The sequence below is a fragment of the Dermacentor variabilis genome, chromosome 5, assembly GCF_050947875.1.
Source record: "Dermacentor variabilis isolate Ectoservices chromosome 5, ASM5094787v1, whole genome shotgun sequence".
Classification (NCBI taxonomy): Eukaryota; Metazoa; Arthropoda; class Arachnida; order Ixodida; family Ixodidae; genus Dermacentor; species Dermacentor variabilis.
In genome coordinates, this window is record NC_134572.1 from 84,446,789 (window position 1) to 84,460,984 (window position 14,196).

General features: G+C 44.0%; 2 protein-coding genes across 7 annotated transcripts in view; one reads left to right on the plus strand and one right to left on the minus strand.

The window, feature by feature from the left end:
• The window catches only part of LOC142582911 (PHD finger protein 14), a 62,497-nt gene extending 52,615 nt beyond the window's left edge, over nucleotides 1-9,882 (minus strand). For all 6 annotated transcript variants that reach the window (XR_012828518.1, XM_075693038.1, XM_075693040.1 and 3 more), the window contains exons 1-5: nucleotides 9,691-9,882; nucleotides 9,406-9,528; nucleotides 8,366-8,583; nucleotides 5,561-5,631; nucleotides 3,433-3,488 (exon numbers count right to left, since the gene is read on the minus strand). Coding sequence is in view for 5 of the 6 variants with exons in the window: in XM_075693038.1 (XP_075549153.1) it covers nucleotides 3,433-3,488; nucleotides 5,561-5,631; nucleotides 8,366-8,583; nucleotides 9,406-9,528; nucleotides 9,691-9,745 (523 nt within the window). In the remaining variant the exon portion in view is untranslated. The remainder of the gene's footprint in view (nucleotides 1-3,432; nucleotides 3,489-5,560; nucleotides 5,632-8,365; nucleotides 8,584-9,405; nucleotides 9,529-9,690) is intronic.
• A 214-nt stretch (nucleotides 9,883-10,096) lies between these two features.
• The window catches only part of Sse (extra spindle pole bodies like 1, separase), a 100,958-nt gene continuing 96,858 nt past the window's right edge, over nucleotides 10,097-14,196 (plus strand). The window contains exon 1 of the mRNA XM_075693045.1: nucleotides 10,097-10,253. The gene's annotated coding sequence lies outside the window, so the exon portion shown is untranslated. The remainder of the gene's footprint in view (nucleotides 10,254-14,196) is intronic.

Consider the following 14,196-nt stretch of genomic DNA (forward strand, 5'->3'; position numbering starts at 1 on the left):
GTGCCTCTAATACCCGCAAACGAAGGCAGCGAGGTAGAACTGGGACCCACCGGTGACCTGTTGGGTGGTAAACGTAGCGGTGTAGCACGCCACCTTGAAGGCGGAATTGTCGAAGTTGGCGTCGCAAGCGGCTGTTAGGTGGTTCGGCGAACCCACTAAGGCGATCCATGAGAGCTCGACAGTAGGAGTCGGCCCGCTGAAGCGAGACGAAATCAGAGCGTGATGAAAGCGTTACTTGGTCCAGGGGCGTTATCGAGAGTTGGTGAGAGGCAGGCGTAGCATCGGAACGACGTGGTTGGGAAGACGACTGCGCGTTACCTGGAGAGAGTGAGAGTGGGCAGCGAGACAATGCGTCTGCATCATGATGGTGTTTTCCAGACTTGTATGTTATAGTGAAGTCATATTCCTGCAAGCGGAGTATCCAGCGTCCTAAGCGTCCTGACATGTTTTTCATTGATGACAGCCAACACAGAGCATGATGGTCGGTGACGATGGTGAAGTGGCGGCCGTAAAGGTATGGGCGAAATTTCTGAATCGACCAAACGATAGCCAGGCACTCTTGCTCTGTTATGGTGTAGTTCCGCTCAGCTGGAGAAAGTGTTCGGCTGGCATATGCTATGGCTTGCTCTTTAGATGCTGTATTACGTTGCAGAAGTACTGCGCCAATACCTTGTGCGCTTGCGTCAGCATGGAGTATGGTGGGGGCACGATTATCGAAGTGGCGAAGCACTGGTCCGGAAGTAAGATGCCGCTTAAGAGCTTGAAAAGCCGACTCGCAGTTGCTAGTCCACGTGAAAGAGGCACCGGTAACCAGTAGCTTGTGTAGAGGAGCTGCTATTGCTGCGAAGTTGCGTATAAACCTACGGAAATATGACGCCAAGCCGAGGAAACTACGTAGATCTTTCTGTCGCTGGGGGCGAGGAAACTGAAGAACGGCACTAATCTTTTCGGGGTCAGGCTGGATGCCATCTTTTGAGACGACGTGACCCAATACTTTTATTGTTTTGCTTGCAAATTTACATTTTTTTGTATTGATCTGGAGACCAGCGTTCGCAAGGCACTTGAGAACTTCGTCTAATCGATGAAGATGTTGGCTGAAGTCAGACGAAAAGATGACAATATCGTCCAGGTAACAGAAGCATGTCTTCCATTTAAGACCACGAAGTACGTTGTCTATCATGCGCTCAAATGTGGCAGGAGCATTACAAAGGCCAAAAGGCATCACGTTAAATTCATAAAGGCCATCCGGTGTAGCGGATTTCTTTGTCAGTTTTTTTCTTTGTCAGTCTCGTTCATCGGAATTTGCCAGTATCCTGATCGAAGATCAAGGCTGGAGAAATACCCTGCCCCTTGTAGCGTGTCCAAAGCGTCGTCAATTCGAGGTATTGGATATACGTCCTTGCGTGTGATCTTATTGAGCGCTCGATAATCCACGCAAAAGCGAACTGAGCCATCTTTTTTCTTTACCAGGACCACGGGAGACGCCCATGGGCTAGATGAAGGTCGTATTATCTTCCGCGCAAGCATGTCAGCGACCTGTTGTTCAATGACCTTTCGTTCGGACGGCGATACACGATAGGGGCGTCGTCATATTATAGCGGAACCATCGGTTTCGATGCGGTCTGTAGCCGCAGGAGTTTGGCTCAACACAGGGGAACAGCTATCGAAACATTGCATATACAATTGCAGGGGTATTCATTCCACCTATCACTTTTGGTTCTCACCACCTTCCTCCAAGTTCATGTTCTTCTTTCCTTGGTATTCTACTTAATTGTAATTTGATCATACAACGCCCTTACTTCACACGTGCCATATTACTCTCACTTTACCACTCTTTTGTCCACTCTCACATTACTTATGGCATAATATGTTGGGGTAACACCAATAATACTCATACTGCATCTCTCCAGACAGTTCAGAACCGAGCCATAAGAATAATTACTTACAGCCCACGCTTTTCTAATGCCACTTGCCACTTCCCTACTACACGAGAATAACATCCTAACCATATCTGGGCTCACTAAATACAACCTAGGTATTTTTTTTCTACATACTTGTGAATAATGAGCTCCCATCGATCCCATTTCTGCTTTCTAACCTGATGACTTATAGTACCACCAGATTTGTGTTGAATAACAATTTTCTTTTACCAAGAATCTGCACTAACTATGGTAAACAGACTGTAGAATTAACTTTCATATCAATGTGAAACACTCTTCCTTTCATAATGAAAAACGCAAGATCTTTATCACAATTTAAAAGAGAACTAAAGATGCATTTTTTATTGACAGATTAACGACAAGGATTACTGTAGTCGGTCTTTGTTCGCTTTTCTTTTTTCTCTTGTTGTAAATAAACTGTTGGTATTTTGCTCCCACACAATTTTGCTGCTACCATGAGATATGCTAAACCTTGTTAATATTCGTAATCAATCCTGTATTTTGTTCTGTAACCCTTCTTTTCTTGTTGCTTGTATACTTCCGTATTATATGCGGTTGTTGCTTTTAGATGTTAACTATAATAACTGATCTTGTATAGGAGGTCCCGACACAGCCTTTGACTACAGGACCTCCTTCTGAATACTAAATACTTGTAATGCGACCCAACCTCTAATAATAAATTCTGATTGATTGATTGACCGATTGAGTCAAGGGCAGTTTAGATACCCAAACAAAATTACTTTGCACCATTTAATATTGAGTTTAAGAATATGACATATGTCTCGCTCATACTAATTACGCCAATTTATTCACTCTGAATGAAAAAACCCTTCCCACACTATGCTGACTATAGGTACACATAAAGATAAAATGGATGGTCACATGCAAGCAAGTACAATGAACTTCACAAGTTAAAGGTTAAACATTACTTCAACTCGTCCATTTTATAGGGACACTAGAGAGAAAGATTATTTTGGCTGTATTGGTAAATTACCTTGTAAAAACAAAAATAAAAAGCCACTCTTACCATCAGAAGAGGCTTGGTAAGATGAGTAAAATGTGAAAAGAAAGACAGGTGGTGATGCCAGCTTTAAATTCTTGTACCAACTTGCGGCACCACTTAGAGTATTCGCTGGTCTATTTAATTTTTTTAATTAAATTCTAATTATAAAGATGAACTACATTATGTACCAAAGGACCCAAAAACTGAGCTTTACAAGTTTTGAGAACTTTTAATGGACCCAAGTATGAAAAAATACTTTGAAATCCATGACTTCACACTGATGCACAGGCACTGGGGTTTCAGTGCTAAACTAAAAAGATTGAACTTTGATTTTCCTTTGCTCATTTGGTAAGCAACCTATTAACGTTGAATTAGTGAGACTAGAGTTTTGAAGGAAGACTTTATCAGCTGATTAAGTGTTTCTTTTTAGTGCCCCTTTAACTGCCTTGCCCAGCAAGCAGCTGCAGGGTATTGTCAGCCCTTCCTCACCTTCATGAACAGATACACCACAGCAGTCGCACTCCACAATTTCATCATCTTCTATGCTGTAAACGAGAAACAAAATCACACTCATGGTTCAAGCAGTGCCAATAAGACAGGTTTGTATATGACTGTATCAACCATGCACAAAGAAGAAATGAGCCCAAAATGAAAGGACAATTGTAATGAAATTTTGGACCATGCAGTCATCTAATCCCTCCGATCTTGCCACTGATTTTAGCAACACATGTGATTGCTGGCTCCTGTTAAAATCACAAGTTGTTTGAAACGACCAACAAGTTGCATGACAGTGCACAAACCAAAACATTTTTTCTCTAGAGGGGCGCAGACACACAGGGCGGGAGTGAGAATGGAGTGACGTTGGTTGATCTGGCCGAGCTTCCAAAGCAGTGGTAGATGCTGGGTTATATAGAGATGTTTGTTTTATGTAGCGCATGGCCCTAGCATGCAGCATGACAATGTGTGGTCGTATTGCAGTGTTATTCTGTGCTTGCTTTTTTTTTCCCGCAAAAGACAAATGACCACTCCAAACAAGCACATGTGATTCAAACTTTACAAACAACACGAGAAAACCCTTTGTTGTTGTTGTTGCCCATTCTTGTTTTTCCTGTCCTCTACCACACGCTCACCCATTTCGCAGAAATTGTGTAGCATTAGCCATCGCAAATGTCCGTTGAGTTCTTTTTTTATACGATCTTCTTTGGTGGGTATCACTGCTTTACAGGGCAAAAAGCAATGCTGAAGTACGAAACTTATATGTATCATGCTGGCTTACCAACCACAGTGTTGCTGTGTTGAGCCACGCAATCAGTTTCATACAGGAGTCCAACGTGAAAATGGTACAGTCATTTTATGTCTACTAGACTTGAAATGCATGAGAACAATTTCTGTGGCTGATACAAACATTTTATAATAATTGACGCTTGGGTAGATATTTCAGGGCTGCATTGGGGTGTCCGTACATGAGTACTTTTAAGTTTTAGTTGCCACGCCAAGCGATCAGACACTAAGATTTTCCAATTCACGCCGCCAATTCACAGAGGCCGCTGCTCTTCATCGAGTGAAAACCGATACAGCCAAAATAGTTTACATGTACACAGACGGTGGCTGATGATGTACGTCGCATATTTGTGCAGCCAAAGACATTTTCACATAGTTACTGCTGCACCAAAAGGCTACACAGTGGCTTCCCTACTACCTTGTATGAACTGACATCACGCAAGTTTCTTGCAGAACAAGCTAAAAGATCTCCAAATTGTTGTGCAGCACACGACGGCAACATATTCATGCAGTGCCGTGCTGGCTCGCACGAACAAATGGTGACAAAAGGCTCACGGCGGGCCCTTTTCTCTTCGCCTGATGAAAAGGTCTATATCTGCTGCTAGCGTAATTTTCGTTGAGCAGCCTGTATGCAAAGTAGAATACCAAATTGCTTGGCATGCAGTAAGCAACATGTATTTAGCTGATTATGAGTCTTGCATCCATATTTTGGGCATTAAGCTAGACAAGGAAATCAATCCAACAGTCCTGAAGTGGAGCTTATTCGATTTGATTAGTAAATTTCATTCACTATACGACTACTCTTAAGATACCAATAGATCTGAGCACGTCTAAAATGGCTGTGTGATGCATGTATCGATGTGCTTTCCACATTAAGAAACTAGTCTTAAGGGAGCCTGTCTCCTTGTTCATGCTTAATTTCGAGCTAGTTTCTCCTAGATTCCCTAACCTGACCTAACAGCTAATTTTCACTATCAATCCCACTAACTTTGAAAATGAGTGAAATAAGCAGGCTACATGTGACAGTCAGCATGAAACTTATGCAACACATTTACATCATGTGCAACTACATTTATAAACATGTCTACAGGTGTAGCGCCCAAAAAAAAAAAAAAGAAAGAAAGGAAGTACTCTACACACACACACATGTGCTCTAGTACTCCACTCACATAGCCTTATGTGACATAGTGATGGAAATGATCACACTAATGTTAAGTTAGACAAACTTTGTTAGCCCTGTTTGCTGTTACATGAATTATTTGGGATGCAAAAAAAAAAAAAAGTGCAAGTTGGCCAAATTACTTCAACAAGCGCAGGAAAATACAAATGCATTTACCTTATGTCACCAAGGCAAACAGAACAGATTGTGATTTTCAGCTTCAAGGAAGATTCGCCTTCACCCGATATCTGTAAAATAAACAAAGAGAAACCAATTCAGTCTTACAGAACTCATCAAAAAGAACTCCTGCCTTAAAGCAACTCATTTAGGTTTTTTGTTATTGTTGTAATTGTTGTTGTTTTGTAATATTGTTAAAGAAGAAAAACCCATAACGTGGTAGTATATTCCTGACATGGAAAATTAAACTGTGAGGTTTAATGACCAAAAGCTGCACAGTGGGCTTGGAGAGGTGCTGTAGTAGAGGGCTCAGGATTAATCTCGGCTCCCTGCGACTCTTTAATGTGCACCCAAAGCATAGTATATGAGTGTTTTTGCATTCAGCCTCCATCCGAATGTGGCTGTGCACTGGCCTCAGGTTAAGAAGTGCAAAACTACAGCCGACCCACTTCAGAGGATAAAGGAAAAATTGGTATCACACTAAATGTACCATGAAGTTAAAAAATATATAATATTTCTGGGGTCCTTGTTTCCCCAGTCAACGTTCTCAAGGTTCAAGATGCCAAATAACTTGTTCTGTGAAACCAAGTGCTAGCCCACTGGTTAGATCCTTTGATAAGATGACTAGCCCAGAGGGGCGGTTGCGCAGAGTTCAATCCCTGAACCAGGATGAATCCTTCAGGTGTGACGCTTTCTTTCCAAGAAATCCGCATAGGCTTCTTGGGCGTTTCATTCTAAATTAAAGTGAATGCCTAAGTTTCTCTTTCATTTCCCACTTCAGTGCATTCAACTTGGCATGCTAATTTGTGCTGTGCACTGTATATTCACAAAGGAGTAGCTCAGCTTCTGGATCAATGAATTAGTAGCGACAGCTACAACGCTATCTTGATAACACTGAAAAGGGAGCAAGTTAGTATGAATTTGTAGTAGAAAACAACGCAACAATTAGTAAACCTAATGGCACAAGCACTTGTGTTGTACGGATCCTTCTAGTGTCCACATCTTTTATTTTTTTCACAGTTTTTCCACCAATCTTGTTCACAGTCAAATTCTTGCTATAGATACAGATGTACCTATTTATTCGAATCTAGACAGATAGTTTTTATCTTTTTTAAATAATTATATTCCAAACTCTAGGGTCGGCTTAGATTCGAGGATTTTAATAACGCGCCAGTTTTTCATTGAAACTGCTACATATGGTGCATAGCTAGCACCATCTAGAAAAGTCAGTATCGCTGCCGCTACTAGCCGTGCCAGTAACCAACCAACACAGGTCGCCATTTTGACCTGTGTTGTGTCAGTCGTATCGGTGTGCGGCATGGTGTTATCACGATGGCACCAAGCAGGAGATGCCACTACAGTGCCGCTTTCAAGCGAAAAGTTGTGATAGCCGCAGAGGAATCGAAGGAACCTTCAAGCCGGGCGGGACTTGGCGTCGACAAGAAAAAACGTCCGTCGTTGGAGGGGACAACGACAGCAGCTCTTTGCGTGCGCCGCAACGAGGATGGCATTTGGCGAACCAAAGAAAGGCTGTCACCACAAAGTGGAGACAGTTTTGGCCAATTTTGTTTGGACGCAGAGAGCAGCTGCCCTTCCAGTGACAACAAAAGTGCTCCAAGCAAAAGCTAGGGAACTTTTGAGGGAGCGAGGCCTAACGCCAAAGGATTGCAAAGCCAGCCGGGGCTGGCTTCAGAAATTCATGAAGCGCTTCAGCTTCAGCCTCCCACGTTGCACTTCAATCACCCAGAAGCTGCCAAGCAATTTCGAAGAAAAGCTGATAGCTTTTCAGCGCTACGTGCTGCGAAGAGAGAAGCGGCAGGCTACAACCTTGAGCAAATCGGCAACGCCGACCAGATGGCTGTGTATTTTGATACGCCAGTGGCGTACACCATGAATGAAAAGGGTGCCAAAGAGGTGAAGGTGCGCTCTGCGGGCTACGAGAAGCAGCGCGCAACTGTCATGCTATGCTGCACAGCTTATGGACATAAACTCCCTCCTTATATGATATTTAAAAGGAAGACACTGCCTGCTCGAAAAACTTTCCCAAGAAATGTCATTGTGTGGGCAAATGAGAATGGGTGGATGACGGGTGCGATGGTGGAAGAGTGGGTTAAGATTGTGTGGCGACGGCGTCCAGGAGCCCTTTTGACAAAGAACTCGCTCCTTGTCGTCGACTCTTATCGTGGGCACTTGACCGACAACGTGAAGGCTGCTGCGCTCGCCCAAGCGAACACGGATCTCACTGTCACACCGGGGGGCATGACGGGCCAGTTGCAGCCACTCGATGTCTGCATCAACAAACCTTTCAAGGATCGTCTGCGGAAATATTACATGGACTGGTTGACTGACGAAGACCACATGCTAACGGCAACGGGCCGCATCAAACGTGCATCGCTATCGCAGCTGGCGGGCTGGGTAGCTGCAGTGTGGGACGACGTTCCAGGTACTCTGATCGTGCGCGCCTTTAAAAAGTGCAGCATATCTAATGCGCTTGACGGTACCGAAGATATATATGTATATATATATTTTGGCTTCGGACTTTAAGCGGTCGGCTTAGAATCGGGGTCGGCCTAGATACGAGTAAATACGGTAACAAATTATCTAGTATAATCAAGTAAATGTAGGATTTTTCTCGTCAATATCAGCAAGTCACGGTTATATGCTCATAGCGAATATCAGATATCATAAGGTATTTTCTTGTTGGATGTCACCTACTTACACAGAGGTTCAACTGTGCTCACAGAGACATGTGGTAAGAGGTAGTCATCTGCTAAACTGCCTTACCAACATATTTTCTTCACTTACTCTCTGTCGTGCTTGACTTTGTCTTTGCCTTGCTCTCTCAATGAGATCACCAACAATGAGCTTAGGGACTTTCTTTGTTTCATCCGGCTCTGCAATGCCATTAGCCACCTCAGGTGGAGAAAATTTTTCTTCTGCTTCTGAGGCTGCTCCAGATGACTCCTCGTCGTCATCATCATCCAAGTTGTCTGAGGAATCCCCTTGATCATCAGATTCCAGGTCTGCACAGCATAAATATGCGAGTGCTGTTCTTAGAACATAGTGCAAGACATTAAAAAATATCAGTAAAGGTAACAATGAACTCCATGAGCTTTAAGTGCAACAAGCTGTATAATATAGTCCTTAAAAAAAAGATTATCTGAAGAGTTGTAAAACAAGTAGCTTGAATAAGCAATTACACTGCATTCACCCTTACTTTGACAACCGAAACTTGGCTAAATATCTCAACATTTGTATGTTTATAAACAGCGTTTGCCACCAGGCATGTGCGGACGTCTGGAAACTTAACGAAGAAATAAAACTGTGCGAGCATATTATAAAAAAGTTACCATGAGTGTAAGCTAAAGTATGGGAAGCTCTTCACAGTTACGCAACTCTATTATATTGTACCTGGATTCTCTGAAAGATTGAGAAATGCTGGCAGTCACGCCGATCGTGAACCATTCCGAATTACACGCGGTATTATAGAAACCGATGGCCACGGTCACTTGTATCGCAAAACTTTCTTTGTGGCCTTTTATTCGGAACCGAAACTTCAATAAACCTGACATCCTGAAATGCAAACAAAACAAAGGTTTTTCTAAAAAGTAAAATGACTTCTTTGATTACCAAGCTGCTCAGCAGAATGTTTGATCATGTAAGTAAAGTTAATGGTGGATGTTTTAATTGACAATTCGTCAAGTTATTCACTCGCCAATCTCGCTGCTTAATCTCCAGCTCTTGAACTAGGCGCTGAGCTGCGCCGCAAGCTTATTCGTTTCGTTTTCTGCTTCGTCGCATTAACATCATAATTACATAAGGAAGAACACTCAATCACAACAAACCTTTCTCATGGTCATCGATTTGGAAGTCGCTGTCATCCGAACTGTCACCCAAGTCGGCGAAATCAAGCAGTTGCAAGTGATTTTCAACGGGCTTCACTCTTCGCTTGCTTGGATCTCTCTCCACTTTTGCGAAAAAGAGAAGAAAGACACAATCGCATAAAAAAACTGATACGACAGACCAGAAAGATATCAACACCCTTGAGAGACAGGCAAGAATGCGTGGTGAACGCGTTGCGATCAGCTCGCGTCAGTCGCTCGCTAGCTTGGTTCAACGATGCAGCTTACCCATTGTGCGGTAAAGAAAACCAACATTCTCGATGTACCCATCTTTATCTGTCATGCCTAATGTAATGCGTAATACTCTTTTCACAGAGACGCCGCTAGTTTCTATCAAATGCTAGCAACGATCGCATTCGAACGTAGAATTCATGCACGCGAAGCCATTCGACAGCAGTCTGCTCGACGCAAAACAAAGCATTTTCGAGTTTGCTAGCGTGGCGCTAGTTAAGGGATCTTTGAGCTGACTTTGAGTAAAAATATTATCAAACAACAAAAAATATGTGTGTACGCTATTTGCATCGCATTATTTTTGTTTGTAAAATTATTATGTAAATTGATCCTGCTGAAATTTGCAAATTTGCATACTTTTGTTTCAAATGCGCTGCAAACATTTTTTTCCACATCTCGAGCGTCGCAGCACGTCGTGGTAGTCGCCTCAGGCCGCCGTTTTTTGAAGCTCGCTCGTCGCAAATATTTGTGAAATCGGCGTTCCTGCAGTCATGAAGTCCTTACTGTGCAGTATGCTTTTCTGAACAGCAGTTACTCGTCTATTGCAGCAAGAATTAGAGGCAAGTCATGTCCTCCATATCAGTGCTGTGCTACTGTTGTGGCTAACGTCACATCGCTAAAACCTAGGGCAAGGTTCCGACTAGTGTTGTATGAGTCGCGGGCCACTTTCTTCGTTGCGACGATAGATTGGTTTTTTTACAGGTGCTGCTCCAGGAGGGCACATATAACCCACAAACGGAGGCTTCAGGAGAGCACCTGAGATTATAATAAAGGAGGCGCCGCAGGATCTCCAGCGCACCCAAGGGGTAGCGGGGGTATCAAAGGAGGGAGCAGGGCGGCCCGTGGGTTGGGGCCGCGGAGGCCGAAGCGTGCCAGGGGGTGCCCCCTAAAAAAGTGGCTGTCCGCTATCGCGGCAGCCGATCTTGTACACCCCTGGCACGCGCAGGTCTTGGCGAGTCCCCAACATACAGACCTATCCGGGTTCTAGCTTTGATGTCCCCGTTGCCGCTTTGGTGTCCTGGAGGCGCCGCCAGTAATTCGAAATAATGGCACATTGTTACAACTAGTAAAAAAACATAATTGAATAAATATAATTACGTCCAGCCGCCAACTTGTGACGCTAAGTTCAGCATTACCCCAGCAATCCGCACCGAAGGGCCAACGAGGACACCAAAGCTGGAACCCGGACTGTTCCTTGGGTTGGGGCTCGCTGAGATCTGCGCGTGCCAGGGGTATACAAGCTCGTCTGTCTGCTGTCGCGGATAGCACATTTTGTATCCGCACACCCTTTGGCACGCTCCGGCCTCGGCGTCCAGAATTCACGAACAGCCCTGTTGCCAGTTTGATATCCTCGCTGCCTCTTGGCTGCCCCGGTGCCGCTGCCCGTGGATGCCCCGGAGATCCTGCGCCGCTTGCATTATTATAATCTGATGCTCTCGTGAGGCCTCCGTTTGTCTGTTACACTGTTACATAAACCCTCCTGGAGCAGTAGTTGTAAGAAATCCGATCTATTGTCGCGACGGAAAAACAACCCAGTAGCTTCTGCCACACCAGTCAGAACCTCGCCTACGTATTGTGTTTGTTTTTGCGACTTTGGCAGCATAATCTCTGCGTACTAGAGCAGCTCGTTTCTGGGCCAGTTTCTTTCGTTATCTGCGTCCACATGTATTTCATTCTTGTTGGAAAAAATGCAATAGCTCTGCGAGCCCATGAAAGTGGCAGCTTGAACCAACGTTGCTAGATCCTTTGACATGAACATCGGAAATTATTCAACCGTGGCCCTCTTGCGCCCGTTTAAAAAAAAAAATTGTTTGAGAATTTTTACTTCGCTTTTAGCTACAGTCGACTTGCATCCATTGGTACGGTAAACCTCGCTTCCAAAAAGAAGGCATTTGCATCGGATCATGCATTGCTCCCATATTAAGTGATTTGTTTTTAGCAAAACTTAACAGATCTGTGTCAGATGCTTTCATCAATACTTACGTCTTAGCTGCTATTAGATACATGGACGACTTTTAATTTTTCTTGACAGTGATGCCAGTTCGTATGAGTCTGGTGCTTTTTTAGTTCTGGACACAGTGCGCAAATGTTTTAAACCACTAGAACTAACCCGTGAATTTTCAGAGAATGGTATAATAAGGTTCCTAGACGTTAGGCTATTTTTGCACGAAAGCCATTCTTGTTGGATGTACTACCCACGTGGCAAGAAGCCACTTCTTCCATTCAACTCCGCACACTCTAAACTTATAAAACGTGGCATTGTTAGCTCATATTTCAAAAATTCCTTAAGAAACTCCTGCTAACATAAAATGATCGACAGTTTCCGTGAGCAGCCTGAACGGTTAACTTCGGCAGGCTATCCATCTCTTGTACAAGTCTCTCTGCTGCGCAGCTTTTCATCCATGGTGAATGAAAATCCAGATGGACCAACTCGGGATAGACAAAAGATTGCGGTAACCCCATACGTGCATAGAATTGCGCACAGTATGAAAAAGGTTGCTCAGCTTGTTAATGTCAAAGTTGTCTTCTTTGCTCTTGAAAAATTAAGCAACCTTTGCAAAATGACTGTCCTAGTATGTAGGCCCAAACAATGGTGCCTTATCACACCCAAGAATAAATTCATAGATTGCATAGACAATGTTGTGTATCGGATCCCCCTATCCTGTGGTAAATATTACATTGGACAGACGGGCCAATGCGTTAATGAAAGATTGAAAGAGCACAAGTATACTGTTGACTGCGCTAAACAGGGCTAGCTTTCTGCCCACTGCTGCATGTGTAGATGTAAGCCAAGGGACAAAAAATGTAGTATCATTGCAAAACACAGTGATCATATCACGCATTAAATAATTGAAGCAGGAAGAATTCTATGTTTAAAGGATGGGTGTGTCAGCACCCCCTCTGTCATGCTAACTGTCAAGGTCAGATACCTCGGGCTGTCGATGCCATGTTGAATTTTGTATGGCTTTGTCGCGGCGTTCTGTGCATGGTTGGTGTACTAGTTTGTGGCTATATAACTTGCTATGCATTCTGAAAAGACAATAGAAGTTGGCACTCTGTTCTCTCTTATGTCCCCTCTGCTGTCCTTGTGTTGTTATTCAAACTTTCAAGCATGTTTTACCAACAAGCCCAGTTCTACAGCCTCTATAAAAACAAACCTTGTTTGTTTGATATACTTGCACATAACCTGCTTATTCGTACACTCTTACAGTATTCTGACCTGTGTGTGCTTATGGTATGTGTGTGTACAGGGTGTCTACCAACTGGGAATTCTCAGGGATATTGAGTAGTCTGAAAAAAACTCAGGGAAAACTCAAGGGATTTGTGCCTCTATCAGGGAAAATTAGCATTAATCTTATTGAAAGGGTCGAAAGCCGCGGTAATGCTGGCTCGAGTACAGACAGGAATCGTAATGAGTCGTCTTTGATACCCTGTCGTCGGCTGGAGGAGTCGCCAGTGTACGGTCAACGACCGACTTCCCGGATTCCTGATAATTTGGACAACTTCGCGGCACCACCATGTACCCCATAGAGTCACCGCATCAGAACGTCTGAAATGTCGGACGCAACAACTCTTCGCTGTCCGATTTTGCGGAAGTTTTGCCGTGACCGCAGGTCCAAAATGGCATTAATCAAAGCCACCACCGCTGCCATTTTGATTACTTCGCTGCCTCGAACCGGCACTTTCGCATGCAGATCTACTGACAGCCGTAGCCACCACGGTGGCAACACTAGGCCTAGCTGCTTCGACGTTTGCTATGAAGCTTCTTGCCAGTGGGTGCCGTGTTTTCTATTTAAAGAATTCGCTGCTGTCAGCAATGGCATGGACTCCGCCTTTGCAGTCCTCGCGATTGGCTTAGATGCTTGGAAAGCATGGTGCGTTGCATAATGCCGGTTCCCAAAAGTCAGCTTCACCTCCATACAGAAGTGTTAGTGAAGCATACGTAAAAGTATTGCAGTGAAGCATAACAAGCTTGGGAAGGGCCTATTGCCACTAGACACAGTATGACGTAGTAGTTCTGCGGAAACCCGCAAGGTGGAGAGAAGTAATGAATAAACGGAAAATCGGACATCCACCCGTTCGTAGCAATTGCTACAAAGAAAACCCATACGGGTTCCTCGAAAGAAAACGCCACATAGTTGAAGACACAGTATGTATTCCTTGGTTATACACGCATGCACGTGGTATTTTCTGTCACGGTACAAGCACCGATATGCCTAATACGTGTACCGACAGGCCTTCAGAGCGTTTTCGAATATGCCTGTGACGGTTTGAGCCCTTAAGGGCAGTAAATGATATACATTTATTTTTTCCAACTGGCTGATTTTTCTGACGTTCTCGCGGCCGCTAGGGAGTTCGAAAAATCGTACGTGGGCTGTGCAACTGACCAAGAAGATGCTTCAAATGGTCCGTGGGGCGAACAAGTGGCGGAAGGAGTACAAGAACAGAAACGGCCTACGCATTGAGGAATGAACGGGAAAGGAAGTGTGCTGCCACCGTTTT